This window comes from Ceratina calcarata, unplaced genomic scaffold (genome assembly GCF_001652005.2).
Source record: "Ceratina calcarata isolate Rehan_Ccalc_2016 unplaced genomic scaffold, ASM165200v1 scaffold569.2, whole genome shotgun sequence".
Lineage (NCBI taxonomy): Eukaryota > Metazoa > Arthropoda > Insecta > Hymenoptera > Apidae > Ceratina > Ceratina calcarata.
The window spans coordinates 426,357-445,495 of NW_017176894.1; the positions used below are offsets into that span (position 1 = coordinate 426,357).

Sequence of the window (19,139 nt, forward strand, 5' to 3'; positions counted from 1 at the left end):
TTATAAAATAAATAATTTTATTATACAAGTTACAACAATTGGCAATCCTCGTACAAAGGCTGCTGAGAGGGTTGAGATCGTGTCTCGTTACGAATCTAACAAGCACGAGGATTCCCCAACAGCACTCAATATTATTCCAACGTTGCTTCAATATTAAATGCTGTTGGGGTAGTCCTGTAGATGCTAGAAATGCATCCATTGTCTTGGAGAGGAAAAAACAGGCATAGATGTGTAGTACGAAGACTATGATTGAATTGGTTTGACGTCAATTAAGTATCATTAGAGCAGTTTCGTTCCAAGTGCCAGCAGCACTAGTAACCGCAGTAGTCCAGTAGCATTAGTGAATGCAGTTGCAGTAGTCCAGTAGCCTTCAGTCTCGAGCAATCGCAACCAAAGGATTTCAAAATATTATACATTATTAATATCGCATCGATACGTATTATAGAATACTTCGCTTTATTAATTCTAACTAGGAGTCAAAGATGCCCACGAACTATCATACTTAAAATTACTGACAAGACACCTGATCTGCTCTAGCTGTAAATAAATACTAAATTAATTCTCTTCGCCGTGTCTTTCTTTTAAACTAATCAAATAACTCGCAGATCTTTTTCAAACAGTGACAGTAACGTTCGTATGCGTCGCATTCAAGCGATCGTTAAATAAAATGAATATCTACTACACGCTCATCATTATTTCTCTCATGGTCCAGACATTGTCACATGTCGATCTATCGTGTAAATTAGACGAATTGAATTTTAAGGCCAATACAGACTACATTTAATATTAGCGATTTTGTAAGCGCACGACTACGCACACGTAATACCGTTAAGGCTAAATTTAAATCTACGTTTGTGTCGCACGTACGTGGATACTCGAGGCACATAGTACGCAACATCTACTTGCATACATCGTTCCGAACAACGATCCATCCAGTCTAAAATTACTGCTAATTGAACGCCTTCTTGAGTCGTGACCTACCGTGCATAAAGTGTTTAATTAATAATCTTATCGTACACCGTTCCATTGCGCGATTCCAACGATTAAACAAAAAAATAAACGCGCACGAGTGTATAAAATTAAATCCAAACGCGCGTTGCGAAGACCTGTTGTGTTGATTACTTGTAATCTGTTACCTGTAATCTCATTACGTTTCGACCCCTGATCGCGCACGGCAGACGAATTCGAATAAACGAATATACATATATTTTTCTTACCAACTTAACGGAAATTAGTCAAACGGACGTCAGAGTGTGTAAATAATACTAATTACAAAAAATTTATACACTGATATCCAGACTGACGATGGTTATCGATGTGCGCGATAAGCCTAGAATTTGAGAGTCCAATTAAGCGCGGGGAACCGGATCGCCAGTTTCTGTTACGATTAGCTTAAGTTCTGTTGCTGTCGCGAGCGCGTGCGAAGGTGTATCTCGCCAACCTGTTGCTATAAAATCGTGTATCCGTGTTCGCTTTATAATGCGAAGAAGAAGGTCGATTGTTCCGCGCTATCGGAAATATTTGCGCCTCTACCTTTACAAACCGTTCTGGCGAAATAGATTGCACACGCTACTGGTTATTTTATTTATCATTTTTATCATTGTCTTTCTTCGTATATGGCTTCGCTCGGTAGGAGACAGGATCCAACTCCCTTATGATGCAGAGCGAGATGATGAGCAATGGGAAGAGGCGTACATCGGAGGTACGTTGTTGTTTTAAACGATCAGTTACCAAGATTTGAAAACGTTTCATTTAGAAACAATTTAAAAAAAATTAATTCTGAGAATTATCGGGAAGCGAGAGATCGAGAGACGAACCTCGAGTAGATTCGAAGTGTCTCGTGCGTAAAATCTAACGGAAGTTTGGTGGTAAAGTTTGTAGACTCATAAAACGTATACTTGTCGCGAGGAAAGGTGAATAAAGCCGTCGTGACGATAGATTAAAATGTAAAACGTATTGCATAGTTTTACGTACGGACAGATAAGTTTTATACACACACAGAGATTTGTCGAAGCACGTGGCACTATTCTCACCTCTATACCTGCTTAAAACGTATGTACGATGCACAAATCGTACTTACACACATATAACGTATGCACGTAAAACGTGGTATCGTTAGTAACTTTATCTTTACTGCTGTTACAGTTCTGAAGCGGTGGTATACTGGCAACGGTAAGTTATCGCGAAAAAAAAACTCGTCTTCTTTATATTCGACAACTAACACGATTAACGAAAATGCTGTAAATGTTCTGTAAATTTAATACACACATAATTATTTCGTACGGTTACAGTTGAGATTTACAATTTAAAAATTGTGTTTAGAGTACTCTGCGTGTTTATGTTTGCATGAAGAGTAACGGTGTACTAATAACCACGTACTAATAACGACGGCATGGCCGTATTGACATGGCAAATATTGATCCGTGGTCCCTCGACTTATCGTTAATTCTTTACTCGTGATGAACGTTTTAATCATTAACGATAATTTACAATGATGCATCAGGGACAATCGACTAATAAAATAACAAACTGATTATTCTTACGATGGTAGCTATTTTTGGTCGGAGGAATCTAGCGTGTGCCGGTTCTCTCATTCGTATTACGAGCAACCTGTTAATTCCTGATGACGTCCGTAAATTTAATTGGCATACCTGTTGAATGCGTTTGCGAAAGTGAATGGAGATTGATGTTACGAAGTACTTAATCTCGATACAGGATATCGTGTTTAACGCATTAATCGTTTCTCATAATCTGATCAAAAATATATATACATATATACTATAAAAATATATAGAATATAGATAAAACTTCTTTGTCGATTCGTTTTCCTAGTTAGTGAAGAATTATATTTGTTGCACGAGACTACAACATGCACGTACATAATATTTCCTTAAATAAGATAGGCGATAGACTTATCGAGGTGTTCATATTTTACAAATGCTAATTTAATTGGACACAAATACCGCGTTACATCCATCTATTAGCGACGCGTTTACTGTTACATGTTTGCGCGGATATTGCACGACTAATAAATATTCACCTTGCGGTAATACTATTAGTGTGTCATACTGAAACGCGAACGAGTTTATTGTTCTCGAGTTAAACGACATTAAAGGATTCCTTCCTTCCGCTTAAAATTAAATTCCTTTTTCGCACGACAACTACTTACAATTAAACTTTTCCTACTTACAATTAAACTGGTTCTTTGGACACCGTGCAAACGTATATGTACATAACTCGCGGAATCGTTGTCAGAGGATGCATGGTACAATGGGAAAAACATCACGCTCTCGGATACAAAAAATTGGGAACGATACATCGACCACGTGAGACAACATTGGATATACGCGGCATACGACCCGAAACGAAAATACAAACTCAAGAATCCACTGACGGCGGACACGTCGGCTGGCCAAGCCGACATCATACTTGAAACTTTCAACAACGCGGTATGGATGGACGAAATCTACGCTCGACCGGGAACATCGCGTTTAAACTAATACGTAAAAATGTATAATACTCACAGAAAAATGGCTTCTTCGTGGAGTGCGGTGCTTACGATGGAGAAACCCGGAGCAACACGTTGGTGCTCGAACGATTCTTCGGCTGGACCGGTCTCCTCATCGAAGCGGATCCGATCAACTTCAGCAAAATGGTGAGGAAGAACAGGAGGGCTCTTCTGTCGCCCAGCTGCCTTGCCGTTCATCCATATCCCTCGGTGGTACGAAAGTCCGTAGTTTAAAAGAATACGATCGCGAAAATTCTACTAATTTCTTCATCGAGACAATTTTTCTTGTATTGATCATCGTTCGATTAAGAATACGTTCCTGATGGCCGACAACGTTGGACGTCTTCACGAACCGAACGAGGAAGACCGACACCGGCAAAACTCTGCGGACGTAGCTTACACCGGGCAACACATCAAGGTGCAATGCATTCCTTTTGCTCACTTGATGGCCGCTCTTAACGTGACCGCCATCGATTACTTTAGCCTCGACATCGAGGGATCCGAGTTGGAAGTGTTGAAAACTATTCCCTTCGACAAAATAGACATCACGGTACGTAGCAAAATCCATCATGCGCTTTCTCTTGTTGTGAACGTAATGAAACTGTTCCAGGCTCTCTCGGTCGAATTCTCGCATATAGAATCGGATGTAGAGGAGTTAAACCAGTTTATGGACTCGAAAGGCTACATCATTTCCACTTCCCTTACGAGGGAAGATCGTTTGGCCAACGATATAATATACGTGAAAAAGGAGGAAAACAGTAATACGAAAACTTCATCTACGGATGTTTCACGCAATAGACATGATTTCCTCGACGTTCTAAAGCGTTTAAGAAATAGTTAGAATTTCATAATAAATTTTTGCGTACCGCGAAACACTTTATAATTTATACTCGTGAGAAGTGAACGAAAATCGAGTTTTAAAGCTGTTGGACCTTTGGTATCACCGACACTGTTTTTCTTTCGATTTTATTTTATAAAATATTTACAGGAACGTACATTTTACATAAGAAAAATAAAGTGTTTCTCTGCGTGGTTACATCGGCACTGACAGCGATTCTCGAACGAACGAAAACGAACGTTAATCGTCAACCAAGAACTTCGTGGAACTTCTACGAGCATTGTATTTGCATGCGATAAATAATGTATGATTGAAACGGGAGGCTGTCCATTAGTTTTTAAACGATACTGGAATGATAACTAACGGTTAAAGCTAAACGAATTTGCTATTTATTGCCACGTCATGAGCAATAAAGTTGTTTGCGACCATCCGCGACGGCTCTAACAAAAATGTCTACTATAAGTTCTTTTACGATTAAATAAATAACTCTCTATTAAATAAAGCTTGCGTCTGCAGACTAGTTTCGTTGCCTCTCCTATACCATGAATTCGCGTGAAAGAACCGCGCCCAATCATTTAAAAAATATCGTCGTCGATCTCTGACGAAGTCGCAATTATTCTCGTAATTACAATTAACATCGGACGATGAAACTGCGCTCATGCTTCGGCACAGGTAAGTATACGCTTCTAATAAGTCTGTAGGAACTGAAATTCTGCGTGGAAAGATCAATTTGTAACTCTACGACGATCCAAGCTCTCTCTACTTCGTCAACGGAAATTTATGACGGGCGCTTAAACTAAAGCTATAAAATCGAGATCCCGTTCGGTATCTAAAAATAAACCCACATCTGTCTATCGTTACACTTCATCTTTTGCGTACTTCTATTCCGGTCGTAATTGTACACGGTCTGGCTCGCCCTTCGTTCGAATACTTCCGCGGTAAAACGCGATCGTTACTAATCTTACCTCGAGGAAATTCTCAATCCGAATATCTATGAACAAAGGAACGACATCGAACGGTACTAGATACATACACGTCTATGATAATACTACGGCTTTACCGTCGCTCCGCGGAGACGGAACTCGGAATCGTTCGCGTATTTACGCTGTTACGGTATCTCGGAATGATTCGAAAGATCACAGTCTGAAAAATGTTCCCCTACCTACACGCTTCAAACGTAACTCTCCTGGCTGCCGTTAACGACGTTGCCACCGACGAGCGTCGTTCGAAGCGGTACCTTCGTCGGTTTCTCGACGGTCGCGTTACCAGGTGGCACTTTAGCGGTGCTGCTCTTGTTGCTGCTGTGCCTCCTCCAAAAGTCCGAGTGATTGCTGCTGCAGTTGGTCGAGCCTGTGTTGTAAGTGCCGGTCTTCTCGGAAGTTTTCTTCTTTTTCCTCCTGTTAGGTCCCAGGCCGCACAATCTTAGGAAGCCCTCCCTGAATTTGGTCGACATCATATTGTACAACAGAGGGTTGATCGCCGAATTCAGGTAGAGCATCACCCGGCAGAAGTAGAGCAGGCTGAAGTACGTCTCGACGCCCATCCTCAAGATCGCCGCGGACGGGACCACCAGAATCCAGAGCGTGAACGCTCTGAACGGTAGCAGGCAGAAGAAGAAGAAGAACACGACCGTGCCGAGCATCAGCATCACCTGCTTGCGATACCTGAGCAAGTTGTTGGACGAACCGCGGCTGATCGTCGGATTGGTCATCAGGTGAAGCGCTATCACCGTGTAAAGGACGACCAGGATCAGGAACGGGACGACGAAGAACAAGAGTATCGTTAAGAGGACGACACCCTTGGCCCAGTACTCGTGCGCGACCGTGTTGCACGTTGGGATGAAAACGCCGTTCGTTTCCTGATCCTCGTAGGTGACCATCAGTAAAATGGGACTGTGAACAGACGCGTTTTTTCGTGGTCACTGAATGCCTCGCGGGATACTCGTCTAGCTACTGATCTATTACATCCGCGTATTCGTATCGAAGCTCGTTTTATTCTTTCAAATGCTGTTACAAACGCGTTGAAACTATTCGACACAGGGGTGATAAGTAACAACTGGTGTAAAAGGATCGTCGCAAAATCACACGAAGTTCTCTTCCTGTTCGCTAGTGTTCGATCTCTTGGTCGTGGTCGTTCGGATCGTGACTCCTCTATCGTCCCACCGTCTAGTTTTGCACAGTCCCACAAATCCTCTTCGGAACTTGCTGCTCATTAAATTGTACAGTATCGGATCGATGGCGCTGTGCAAGTAGAACATGATCCTGCTGAAGTTCAGGAGTCCGAAGAACGTGTCCCGATCGATGGCGGCGATATTCTCAGCCGGCGCGATCACTATATAAAATATCAGTATCCTGTACGGTGTCAGGCACAGGAAGAACCCGATCACCACCGACAGGAGCATGGCGATCACGTGTCTCTTCGCTCTGGCGTGATAAGAATCGGCAGCGTTGTTCGATCGCCGCCGCCGATCGGGCATCAGTCGTTTAACGATATATGCGTAGAGGACGATCAGAATCAGCAACGGGGCGAGGTAGAAGAGGAGGACGAGGAGCAGGAAGAAGATCACGGTCACGTTAGCGTCGGCCATGGTCAGGCAGACCGGAACCAAATTCTTGCTGTCCTGCTTGCTGCCTTCGCTGCCGTTGCTCCTCAAACGGATCTCCTGGTACTGTGAGACCCAAATTATGGGACTGCAATCAGTTAAAGTGAATTTGGCGGTGCGCCTGGCTGAGCTACACGAATCGTTCACGCTCCTCGAAACAGTGTCCGGGTACAGCGAAAGGAGATTCGCGGTTAACAGTCAAGCAGTTAGCACCCCTCGTTACCGATCTTGGTTCTTCGCATGCCCTGTGCTCTTGGACCAGGATCGATTAAACGTTCCCGGAGAAGCGAAAAAGATATTGAAAGCGATTAACAATTCGATAAGGAAAGGAGAAAAGATGTAGAACCGTTTAATAAATCGGCGAACAAACCGGTTTAACGTGATAACGCGAAGAACGGCGGTACACGCAGCGATCGATTTATTTGCTCGACGAGAAATTGGGTCAACGATGTATTATTATACAGAGGATTTTACGAACTCCGTTTCCGAACATTTTAATTAAACGGATTAATAATTAATCATCTCTCCGGGTCCATCCGAAACACGTATTCTGCCCTTCGTCCGTTCATTCGATGGGTACCCCATCCTTTCACCAGATTCTCGTCTCTCGACGCGTTTTCGATTTCCTCTTTTTGCGAAAGAGGAGAAGATGCTCTTAACTTTTTCCAGGGTCGTTTTAGGTATCGAAAAAACTGGGATCCATTGGACGGGGAGGTAGGGACTCCCACGCATGCAACGAAACACACACTGTGCTGTTATCGCTTCCTTCTCCCTTTCTGCCCTTTCTTCACCGCCTCCGCTGCGTTGGCTCGCCACGAACAACCCCGAATCCAATCTTCGTACGAAAAACGACGCCGCGATATTGAATTTCCTCCGATGCTCCGAACTAACGCAATTTTCGGTAATTCTTAGGATACCTACACAGTTTTTGCTCGTACAAAAGCGGAAGAGAAAACTCGTTTATCGCGTTTGCCGTATGTCAACGGGCACACGTACTACTAGATTGTGAACGATTGCGAGCTGTCCCGTTGGCCATGCATCGTTGCGATCGACGGTAAATCTTCTTAGCGCGGATATTGAGTTTCCCTCGACGCGACGCGAAACGAAGTGGTGCAATTCTTTTAAAATCCGAGAACGTCGACGACGCAGGCAAAATTAGCCTTATAGATCAGGCAGAAACGGTTTATTCTGGATGATCCATCGATGGTATTGTGTCGCAGGACCGTCTGCAGACTCCTCAAACTTGATTCAAGAAGTTCACCCCTCGAAATTATACGATACGCAAAGGGTCGCGCCATATATCTTGCACCCGAGACTCGATAAACCGGAATACATTTGCTTATTCGGCAGTTCGAAGCGATGTACAACCGACACCGGGCATAACTTTTCCTCGAAATCAACAGTTTCCCTTTCGGACATCGCTCTCACCGTATTCATCCTCGCTGGCAATTTATTTTTACACTCGCAGAGACTCGTATCTGTCTGCACGCATAATAGATGAACTTTCGGAAAGCTGTTTACTACGAAATTTTATTACGCATCGAGTTTGTAGTCAACGATTCGGAAAATCGACTTCCTTCAGAATCCGTCGACGAGGACGCGCGGAAAAATGATAGGAAGGGTTAAAATTAGAACGCGTCCCTTTCGCTTTCGTACATTAGGAGATGGAACTGGAGCAAAAATTTCCGTACAATCTCGAAACCTCTCAGTTCCCTTGATCTTAATCCATGGGCGCGGATCAGGCGTTTCGTTCGCCATCGATAACGTCGGAAATCCCAGATTACGTCGGACCGCAAACAATATAGAGACGTATACACGTAGTATATCGCGGGGGCGTCGCGTTAAGTTCTCTGTCCCCATTAATACTATCGGAGACAGTAGCGCATTCGGTGAAGATCACTTCTGAACTCCTCGTATTACCAAGTGTCCCTCCAACTTTTGTTTTTCATCTCCTCCTTGTTTGCGCAACCGATTCACCCAAGGTTGGGATTCTACCCAGCTGAGTTATGATTCATAGAATCCTGCGCTGGGCCTTTCTTCGAGCTCCAAATTTCAAGTCATTATTTAAACACAACTTCGGCTCTATTTATACCTTCTTTCGATTCTCAATTCTTTCTAGAGATTCTTCACCGTGGAAACTTAATACGTCTCCACATCTTTTTACAGCGTTTTCTACCTCGTCGAGCGATTTTCCTCGACTTTCTTTACGATGTAGCGACGCGGTGTGACTGTGTAGCTGTAGCACGTAGTCCCACGAGCGACCATAAATTCAGCTAGAGGCCTCTCCTCTTTGAATCGGGGTAACCGCGTCACCGCGCGAGCTACGAGAGGAGAAAGTGTTAGCGACGCGACGCGTGAACCTTTGCCACTAGATATGGTTCACGGGTGATTTTTTCTTTACGACACGCGATAGGAGCCTCGGTTCTCCTCTCTTCAAACTCACCGCGTAAACTTTATGACTCGTGAGAATCGAATTTTCCGAGGTTTACGTTACAAAAAGGCACGATAGGACAGCGTGCGAATTAATTCCACGCCCTTTACGGTACCACTCGATTCTTATTCCTCCTCGTTCCTTACTTTACGCTGTCGTTCATCGCTGCTGAAACATCTTCAGTATTCTTATAAATGCCGAATCGATTCGGATTAGATGTAATTTAACCGTGTAAATCTTTCGATCGACACGGACACTCTTGGAAATGTTTAAACACGTTGTTACACATTACTGTTTGACTTCCATCGGTGTCAACGTTTCCACCATCCGTTTATTCGTTCCTCGCGAAGAGAATGTCGTGACCGGAAGCGTCACGCTTAATTAAGCAGTTTGGTCGTAAAATCTTATGCGCGCGGTGCCATGCAGAAAAGAATATAGCAGGGAAAAAAATAGCTGCGAACAAACGAGGCGCGAAACGTTCAACGGGATGAACAATATTGTACGCGTAATTGGTACAAAGTGCGAAGACGCGCGGATACGTGTAATTTAATGGGCGCGGAAAAATGAAGAACATCGGTGTCCTACGATTAACGGAGAACGGACTAAGCACCGTGATAATAAATAGACCGGTCGACCGAAATTTATGCAGAGGGGCTGCCGATAAATTAAGTGAAAAACAGGAGGTCGCTTTTAATCGCTTCCACACTAAATTAAACTGCGCTAAATGCTGTGCAACGAAAAGGAGAGAAGCGGGAGGAGGAACGGGGATGACTGCAGAAGCAAAACAAAGCATGCGGTTCGAGTTTTGGATATCCTTTTTATTTCTTACCTCGTGCATAACGCTGCAGCGACCCATGCAGCCACGCAGAGGAACATCGCTCTGGTCTTTGTGCACATGTATCTACGAAGAGACGAGCAAAAATTCAGCTACGGATCAGATCGATTATTAATAGTTCGCGAATGATCGCTTACCCGACTCGCAAAGGTTCGCATATCGCGTAATATCGTTCGAAGCTAATCGCTAAGATGGTGAGGACCGAAGCGTGAGCCACGGTCAACTCGACGAATGGCACTGCCTTGCCTGAAAGGAATGAAAATTATATTGATACACCGGATTCCTGCAGTTAAAATTGCAAGATGCGCGACCTCTCGTAAAGAGGCGAGAGAGTAGTCTGACCACGTACGGACGTGTTCTACTGATTCGTGATACCACGTCGACTGATCTCAGGAATATCTCCTGGCCGATTATTTAGTCGTACGTCTCACGATTTACACGCGAACGTATTTTCACCGTCTCGTTGAACGTGTCAACCTCGAAAACTCTATCATGTATAAGAAGGAACAATGTGTTTAACGTTTCTTGCGTGCGGCGAGCAGGAAAGATTTGCGATTCCCGAAACGAAGGTCGCCAGAGAATCGTGGAGTCGCGATAAAGTGGAACCATGCTCCGGACACTATTATTTTCCTCCATTTACTCGGTGTCCACCGTGTCGAGTAATTCTTTCACCCCGCAGTTTCCCGGAAGTTACTGTTAGTTACCTTTTGCGGCAAACGTCCCCACTTCGAAACCAAATAGCATTCCGAGACTTTTCCATCGTAAGATCGTCGTTTCTACCCATACTAATTGCACGACGCTTGTATTTATTAGAATCCGGCCCTGATACGCAGTCATAAACTTTTTTCTTTTGTAGTCTTCGCGATTCTTATCGAGCGAGAGAGGAGCCCGTCGTCGTTCCGACCGTACAACTCGATAAGAAGGGAACGCGCGGTTTAGGAGGACCGTCGTATATTTTTGATTATCGTTTCCGCAATCGGCAGCAGTGTTTGTCGGAGGAACTCTCCCCCTCGATTTATGACTGCTCCTTGTCAACCTCACGTTTGCCAATAAAATGCGAGTGTTTGTGGGAAGCTGGTGCAGCTAATGAATTAGTATCCCGATATTGGAGCCGATTTCACTCGGCGCTCTTAGGACCTCGATTTGGAGATGTGAGTGCTAAGAAGGAATATTTTGGGGAGACCTCGAAGACGATCGTGCGCGAAGCTAGGCCAAGGTGGAGAATAGGAGTACGAGAGACCGATTGTTTCAGGAGCACGGAACGATGGACAAGGTTGATGGGTGGGTGAAACGAGCGGGCCAACTTCTACCACCCGCCAGGCATTACCGTTGCTCTTAGAAGGGCTGGGAGGCATTTAATGCTACACACACTAACCTCGTCCCTCTATCCAATTCTCTTTAACCTTCGTCCCAGGAAATAGAATGGAAAAGGCGCCGCGCCGCGCCTCCGTCTAAATATCCTCTCGATCTCGACGAAACGAAACTGGCACAGAAATTTTCAAATCCTTACCGCGTCGAGATATACCAATAAATCGAAAATCGTTCGCGTTTCCACGTACGTTTACAATTCCCGGGTACACACAGGACAACGCAGTTTTCAGCTTTTTTAACATTGAGACAAACAGAGAGACACGTATTTTTCATGGATCTGTCCGTCCTTTATTATACCGTATAATGCGTTAACGTTAAACGAATCCTCGCGCCGTTTTCACTGAACGGAAAATTAGGTTTATCAGTTGATAATGCAACCGGCAGACGTGACGCTTCAAAGAATCCCCTCCGCTAACTAAAACCGGAACGCATATACGTGTACGTATTTCGAAAAGAGTCAGGAAATTTCTATTTTAACGTCGAGAACAGATGAAAAAGAATATTTCTGCATTTTTAATAATAGTAGCCAATTTTTTAACAAATTTCCAATTATTCAAGCTTTGCATTGTATATCCTGCATATTTGCACAGTACAGTTTTATATTATATTACGTTGATTTAAAGTTCCCTTTTCCCAGCTTTTTTAGCCCTGTTACAATTATCATCGTTATTATTAATTCGCATGTAAACGAATAATTACAACAATAAATGGATCTCGTTAAAAGTTTATTCGGTCGACTCTCATTACAACCGTATGCAGGAAATGTAAAACATTGATTAATTAAAACGTCGGGTTAATAATGAGAATCGGAATCGTGGAAGGATATGAACAGCTTCGTATGTTACAGACATTAAATGCTTTGAAATGTATAACGAAAACGATGAAATCATCGAACAATTTCTCGTTATTCGAGAAGCGTGCAAAAGAATTTTGATCAGAACGGATCGTCATCGGCCGTTTTCGATGATTGACGAAGATGGAAACCCGGTCTTGCGAGGAAGAAGCAGTGAAAACAAATTGTCCTGGCGAAAACAATTTTCTTTGTAACCTTTTACGCGTCACCCTCGCCTCGCATTTTACATTCAAATAGAAATTCCATCGTAAATGCGCATTTTCTCAAGAGTGCCTCTACCCTTTTTTCCTCACCTTCCTTCATGGTTATCGTCCGTCCGATAATTTGGCACTAAATTGTAGGAAAGCGATTCGCATCGATGTGGGCAAATCCAATAAACATCGATCGATACCTCTGTTTAAGTTTAACCAGCAGCAACTTGAGATTAATCTTCGAGTTTCTTCGAACACGAATTCATGGAACATCCGTTCATCTCGGTGACTGAGTCTCGTTGTTGGAAATTGGACTCGTTTTCAGTCGAAACGTTTCCTCCGATTTCAGATGAAATTAAGCCAGAGCGCAAAACAGTTTAAACCTTTCTAAATCCGCGATTCGTTTCAAATCTCGGACAATTAGCAAGACGGATCAAATTAAATCTTGAAGCGCTGCAGAAAATTATCTACGAACTCGAACCGCCTCTCGTTCACTCAAGCCGGAAGCTAACTTTAACTGCTACTATCTATTTCATTTGCCACGCGCGTACGTCCCTGTTTACGAATCTCAAAACACGCTACAAGACGCTTGGAGTATAATTTTATTGAAACTACTCAGAATTCATCGTACAACTCGTCACACGATTTACTGTTTAATTCCGATTATATAATTACTATAATATCCAAACTGAATTAATTTCCAATGGTTACTAGCTTCGAATATTCGAATAGCGTTTAGATGCGTGCTAAAACTTATGAACGGAAGTGTAACTACCGCAGCTCCTGCAACTAATAGAATCTGACGTCTCGTTGTTGGGAGGGTGAGTCCGACCGCGATCCAACGGAAACCAATTGTAAGTTCAATTAGGAAAGTTCATTTTGGCTGCGCGCCATCGAGGGGGTCATCGAATGGAACACCCGGACGCGATTCTGATTATCTTAATACATTCAACGGGCCGGTGCAACGATAAGCATGGTAAATACGCGTAACAAGCCCGGCAGCTATGGGTCGGGCCAGCAGATATCTTGCCGTAGTCGCGGCTCTCTCGAATAAATTATAGGGTTACATTGGAATTTCGCTGCCACGGGAAACTCATAAGAATACTTGGGTCGCAAGTTTCTCCCGATATTTTCATATCCTCAGGCATTATTCTACTACTCGTTACGTCGATGACAGCGGCGATAAGACCGACGGGAGGGAATTACGTGCGGTGAGTCCAAAAATTATTAGCACAGAGATACTTATACTCGTTTAAAGAAGAAAACACGAGGGAAAACCTATAATTTGTTCTTGGATGATAAGAGTGAGGAAAATGAAGTTTATCATCGATTGGATAACGAAGATAGATCGATCTGCACCTTTTCCACTTTATTTAATTATCAGAGACGGAGGACCGAGAACGGTTCTAGTTTTTAGGTCAATTCTCGCAGGTCTGACCCGTTGCTCCAAATTGATTTCACGATTTGGTCAACTGAAATTTGTGAGAAATACATTTTTTGGCTCCGTTACGCGTTTGTTTTAATATCGACAAAACAAGATTTTGATTATTCGATCCGTTCGAATCGCATAGAATAAATTGAGAACCGTTTCTTTACTAAATGCAGTTAGGGAAGCACGTAACCGGATAACTCGAGCAAAGTTAAAATCCAGGACACGCTACCGAATAGACGTCGGTCTATAATGGATAAATACAATAGCTATTAGTTGTCTCCTGAACTTTAAATTATGTTTCTTAGAATTTCTATTCTTTTTCCGACTTCGGACAACGTATGGACAAAAGATGGTGGAATCAAACGGTTTGTCAATTTCGAATCGTTCCCCAATTTGTTTTCGAGCCAGATAAATTCATCATTCAATCAAAATTCAGATAAATTCATCATTCATCAAATCAAACATTCGTCGTGTCAAAATGGAGCAGAATTCGTAGAACAGTGTTTGGATTTTTCGGGGAAGGAACAAACAAAGATCGTTGAAAGCTCGTTGAAAGCTCGTCTATCGACTCGCGTGAAATGAGTAAGCTTTCTCTTATTTTTGGTTTACAGTTTATTTCTTTACTTTTATCAATCGACTAACTACGAACCGACGAACTCTCTACTGCCAAACTCCAGACCTAAACCGATAAACGAACAAGCGCGAGAACTAACTAGGAATCGTGATATTGCGTTACGGTTATCTACAAAGGACTGTGCCGACGCAAAGTGATCAACCATTGTTGGAATACTGTTAAAACCCGCCTGACTCGTTTATTATCTATTTAGGTTAGTCCAACGACCGAGCTGTAATCTACACATTTCGGAACCGTTCCACCTGACGCGTAAACCGGAAGATTAGGCCACCCTCTGTTTCTTAACGATTTTTTAATATCGGGGTTCGAGGGAGACGAGGCTTGCCCGATCTTTTATAAAATTCCGTCGACGACGTCTCATGTAAAATGCCTGAATATAAAAAATTGAGAAACGATGAAACTTGTATCGAATCGGGAATCGAACAGCCAAGTTCCTCCGAATTCGAGTAGGTAAATTATAAATTTAGTTCGGTCTAACAGTCGTCTGAGATCCGTCGTTCCTCGGTCACGGACAAACGAAATGATTTAATAGAGGGTGGAATAATGGCGCGACGAACGCGGTGCCGGTGAACTCTGCGAGAATAAATTAAGACCACGGGAAAAAGAAAAGGCGACTGCGAATTCCGTGAAATCGCGTTCCGAATAACGAGAACTGTAATGGATTCTGGCAACGATTCAAGAGCGAAGCAAGACGTACGTTCATAGATAAAATCGTGTCAATCCGCAATTCCCATTGTTTTCGATGGGAATATCAGATTCTGGAAAATGTCGTTTACCACCTATTGTTTTATGAATTCATTGAAAACAACGCTGGCGTAGTATCTGTTCAATGTTTCAACTGGGAAGGACAATTAATGGAATCTTTTTGTTCATTGAAATTGACCCATTGAAAAAAATGAAAGTTTACGGTGAATTATTTTGGCAGTGGAACGGGCTAACGCGAGTTATTTTCGCATCAGAAAAATGGAGCATCGAGAGCACCGGAAGAGTAGATTTTTGTTTCGAGAGGATTGGCTCAACGGAAACTTAATCTCTCCGATAAAAGGGAAGAGTTGTTCGCGATTCGTTACCGTTTCAACTTTACACGAGGAGTCTTCGACTCGTGATTTTGATCGCCGCATCGACAAATATACTTCGATTTAAATTGAAGGAAAACAATTGTTCTCTCGTGTTATTCTCTCGGAAACAAATTCTGTTCGCAGTTCGTTTGTCGACGAATAAAAATTTTTCAAGTAATTGCACAAGTCAACAGTCGATTTATGCGAAAAAAGTATTTTACAATGTAAATAACGAAGGCGAGTATAGAAGAAAGAAACGCGATGACGTTAAACGAACTCGATGTTCGGCCGCTTATTAAAGAACACTTTTACGGTTTGTTTTCCAGCAGAGTGACATCTGAGGAGAGGAGCCGATCCTATTAAACGGCATTAAGGACTCGTTCGTACGCGTGGGCGGGAAAGAGACAAGAATCGAAGAAGGGAAAAGATCAGGAGGGGTCGAAGCTGTTCAAAAGGAGAAAAAGTGTGCCTGGATTGCGAGCAAACTCTGTTTTCACCGATTTTGCGTACTAGCAAGAGAATATCGTTTAATCTATTTGAATCCGGTCTATCAAGCGTTCCATTTATATCTACCGAATGCACAAGGCGATAACAATTATTCTCTACTATCTCGCGATGACGTTGTTCTAAGCCACGGTAAACTATCGAAAACGCAAACACGTCTAAAACGCTCGAGTGGGCGGGAGAATTAGCCGGGACTAATGTATTTTGAAAGAAAACACTTTTGCGGATAAGTGCCAAACATATTAGTTTCCTACACGCTCCAGGCTTGCATACTAAAAATGTTAGTCTCGTTGCTCTAAGGCAATATTGAGTGAAGCGTAGCGTCATTAATCAGGATACGGTCAATTAGGTGAATTCTAAGTTTAAAAATTGAACGTAAACAACCAGGAATAATTGGCAATCGAACTAGCGATTGTTAAATAATATAATCGGCAAGAAAATGGAAAATAAACAACCGGACCGTAATTGCCAATCAATTGGACGGTTTATTGAAAAAAAAAACCCGCCTAGGTTGCTGAAATAATGAAATTAATAGCGAGACAAATATGGATGTAATGAGACGAGACGACAGCTAGGCTCGTTAAGAATCCTCGTCGGACCTTGGATATAAATATGCCTCGCAATTTGTATTATCTTCTGCAACATCATTTTTCTATATTTGTCCGTAAATGGAACGCTATTCATATTTTCATTCACGCACCGTTTTCATCAATCGAGGACGCTTTCCAAAACAATCATCCTCTCATAGACAGGCTGAACTATATTTATATTATTCCACGGGACACCGTTTCTACGGAAACCGTCAGCGTCGTCGATCTTTCTAATAGAACGCGTCCTAAGAACGAACCGCGGTTTACCGATTTAGCCTTAATTGATCGTAAATTTCGGTTCGCGGGAAAATAAAACCGTTTCGTCTCGGATTAGGGCTGTTAGAAGAACATCACGTCTCGTAAAACCCCGCGACGTCTCTTCTCTCCGGTTTGTTTCCGCCCTGACTGAACTAAATAAAAAATGGAAAAGAGGAACGTGAAGTGGCAAAGCATCGGAGTCTGAAATAGATAGTTCTGGATAGAGATTAAGGGCTCTTGGAATTTCGTGCACGCGGGGGTGGTTCGTTTGGAAATACATAAATATTAGAGAAACGTGAAAGTGGAATGCCGCGAGCTCGAGAGCGGATCAGATTTAAGAGGACGTTGAACATTGTTCATAGAACGGAATGGATGGGAGAGACAAGTGTCCATCGACGTCGCGTACCCGGCAATAAAACGGCGCCGTTACGGTTGCTCATTATGTTTCCCCGTTTATTTCTCCGGGAACGTTTCGCGCCTTGTTACCGGCATCTGCTGTTTGTTTCTTTTACGAGGAACCTCGCCAACGACGATCGGCGTCGCGATTACGTCGAACGAGAAGCCGCGAGTACGAGGGAGAACTACAGCTGCCGATTTTCCATCGGCGATCTCGTATCGTTGGTTAAAACTCGTCCCGACTGTTCCTTCATTTTTATCGTCACGAATCTCAGCGTCGATCGTAGCTACGCACGGAAAATGAAATATCTGAAAGTATTTTGTCAAAAAAAAAAAGATTCGCCGTGCCGTGGTACAGGAAATCCGAACCATTGGAACGATGAAAATGTATTATCGTGACTGGACGAGGGGCGCGATCATAAATTTCCATTCGCAGCTGGATGCTTACACGATCGAATTTATGATCTGCCTGTACGAAATCGAATAACGCGTCTCGATTTTCGAATATCCGTACAATGACCGACGGCCTTATGTTTAAACTGCTACGATACAGACTGTTCGCAGTTCTTGAAAAAGATGTGTACAATGCGAAGCCGACGCGCCAATTAAAATGTGTACGTCACTGGGTTAAAATTAGAAAGAACTCGAGTGCGTCCTATGGGAATCAGTTTATTCCGAGAGTGTCCCCGCGGTTACTGTTAACAGTGTTAACCGTAACTTACGTTACAGGAGAGCTTAGGTAGGACAGCATGCACTAGAATTTACAGAATTTCCAGGGAAGTAGAATCCGTACTCAACGCGAGGACACACCGGTAAGTGGTTTATTATAAAATACGAATGAGATCAAGTTATATTTATCCTGTTAATTGTGCAGCGATATAAACATAATCGGAAATTAAATTCAGTCGATTTACTTGGATGATTAAATCGATTTCCCTATTTCAGGGGTCAAGAGTAAAAGGTTTATATCGGGTAGATCAGGAATTATTACACAATGTGGTCGGAAAATTGTTTGTTCATCGGAATTCCTTTTCAGTGGTAGACGCAAGCGAAGCCACTCGAGAAGAGATCTGATGCTGATGCTGCTGCTGCTACTCAGTACTCCGTCTCAATTTACCACCTCGGAAGGCGGAAACCTCCGTGACGCAGTCTTAGGCTCGTAAAAGCCTAGAGGATATCGTGCTTTTGCCCAGAGCGTATTATTTGGACGATATTAAAATTACTGAGAGCAACACCGATTATTCCGGTTGGCGTGTTTGTGTAAACAGAACAGATTCCTCTCGATAAAATTTCGGGTGCGAAACGAATTCCTATTCTTATTTGCTTGTACAATGAAAACATAAACGGCTCGTAAAGGTTGATCGGCGGAAATTTTTCTATCTCCTTCCTTTTCAACGTTGCGCTGTTTAAGGATCTATAGGCTATATACTTAAACGATGCTAGCATGTTGAATTTGTTATTATAGATTCCTGTTACTATTAAAAAGCTATCTGTAAAATTGTAAATCAATTCATGGGTTCTTTGAAAAATTATAGTGTCTTAAAATTTGCATGTATTCTTATGGTAATTACATTTCCCGTAGGTAATAGCAGTACCTACAACTTTCATTTGAAACATTTTTCGAAATTTTGACAAAAA

General features: G+C 42.8%; 2 protein-coding genes across 6 annotated transcripts in view; one reads left to right on the forward strand and one right to left on the reverse strand.

Moving 5' to 3' along the window:
* The first annotated feature begins 822 nt into the window (after positions 1–822).
* LOC108629500 (uncharacterized) lies at positions 823–4,848 on the forward strand. Its single transcript, XM_018032225.2, has 6 exons — positions 823–1,702; positions 2,146–2,172; positions 3,256–3,449; positions 3,527–3,721; positions 3,819–4,058; positions 4,119–4,848. The coding sequence occupies exons 1-6, from the start codon at positions 1,480–1,482 to the stop codon at positions 4,347–4,349; spliced, it is 1,110 nt and encodes a 369-aa protein (XP_017887714.1). The 5' UTR covers positions 823–1,479; the 3' UTR covers positions 4,350–4,848.
* The window catches only part of ETHR (ecdysis triggering hormone receptor), a 23,507-nt gene continuing 9,211 nt past the window's right edge, over positions 4,844–19,139 (reverse strand). For 4 of the 5 annotated variants that reach the window (XM_026817245.1, XM_018032224.2, XM_018032222.2 and 1 more), the window contains 3 exons: positions 10,352–10,460; positions 10,209–10,280; positions 4,844–6,238 (listed from right to left, as the gene is read on the reverse strand). In XM_026817245.1, coding sequence (XP_026673046.1) covers positions 5,518–6,238; positions 10,209–10,280; positions 10,352–10,460 — 902 coding nt within the window. In that variant the 3' untranslated portion in view covers positions 4,844–5,517. Of the gene's footprint in view, positions 6,239–6,319; positions 7,037–10,208; positions 10,281–10,351; positions 10,461–19,139 lie in introns of those variants that run through there. The other variant, XM_018032223.2, reaches the window with a different exon arrangement.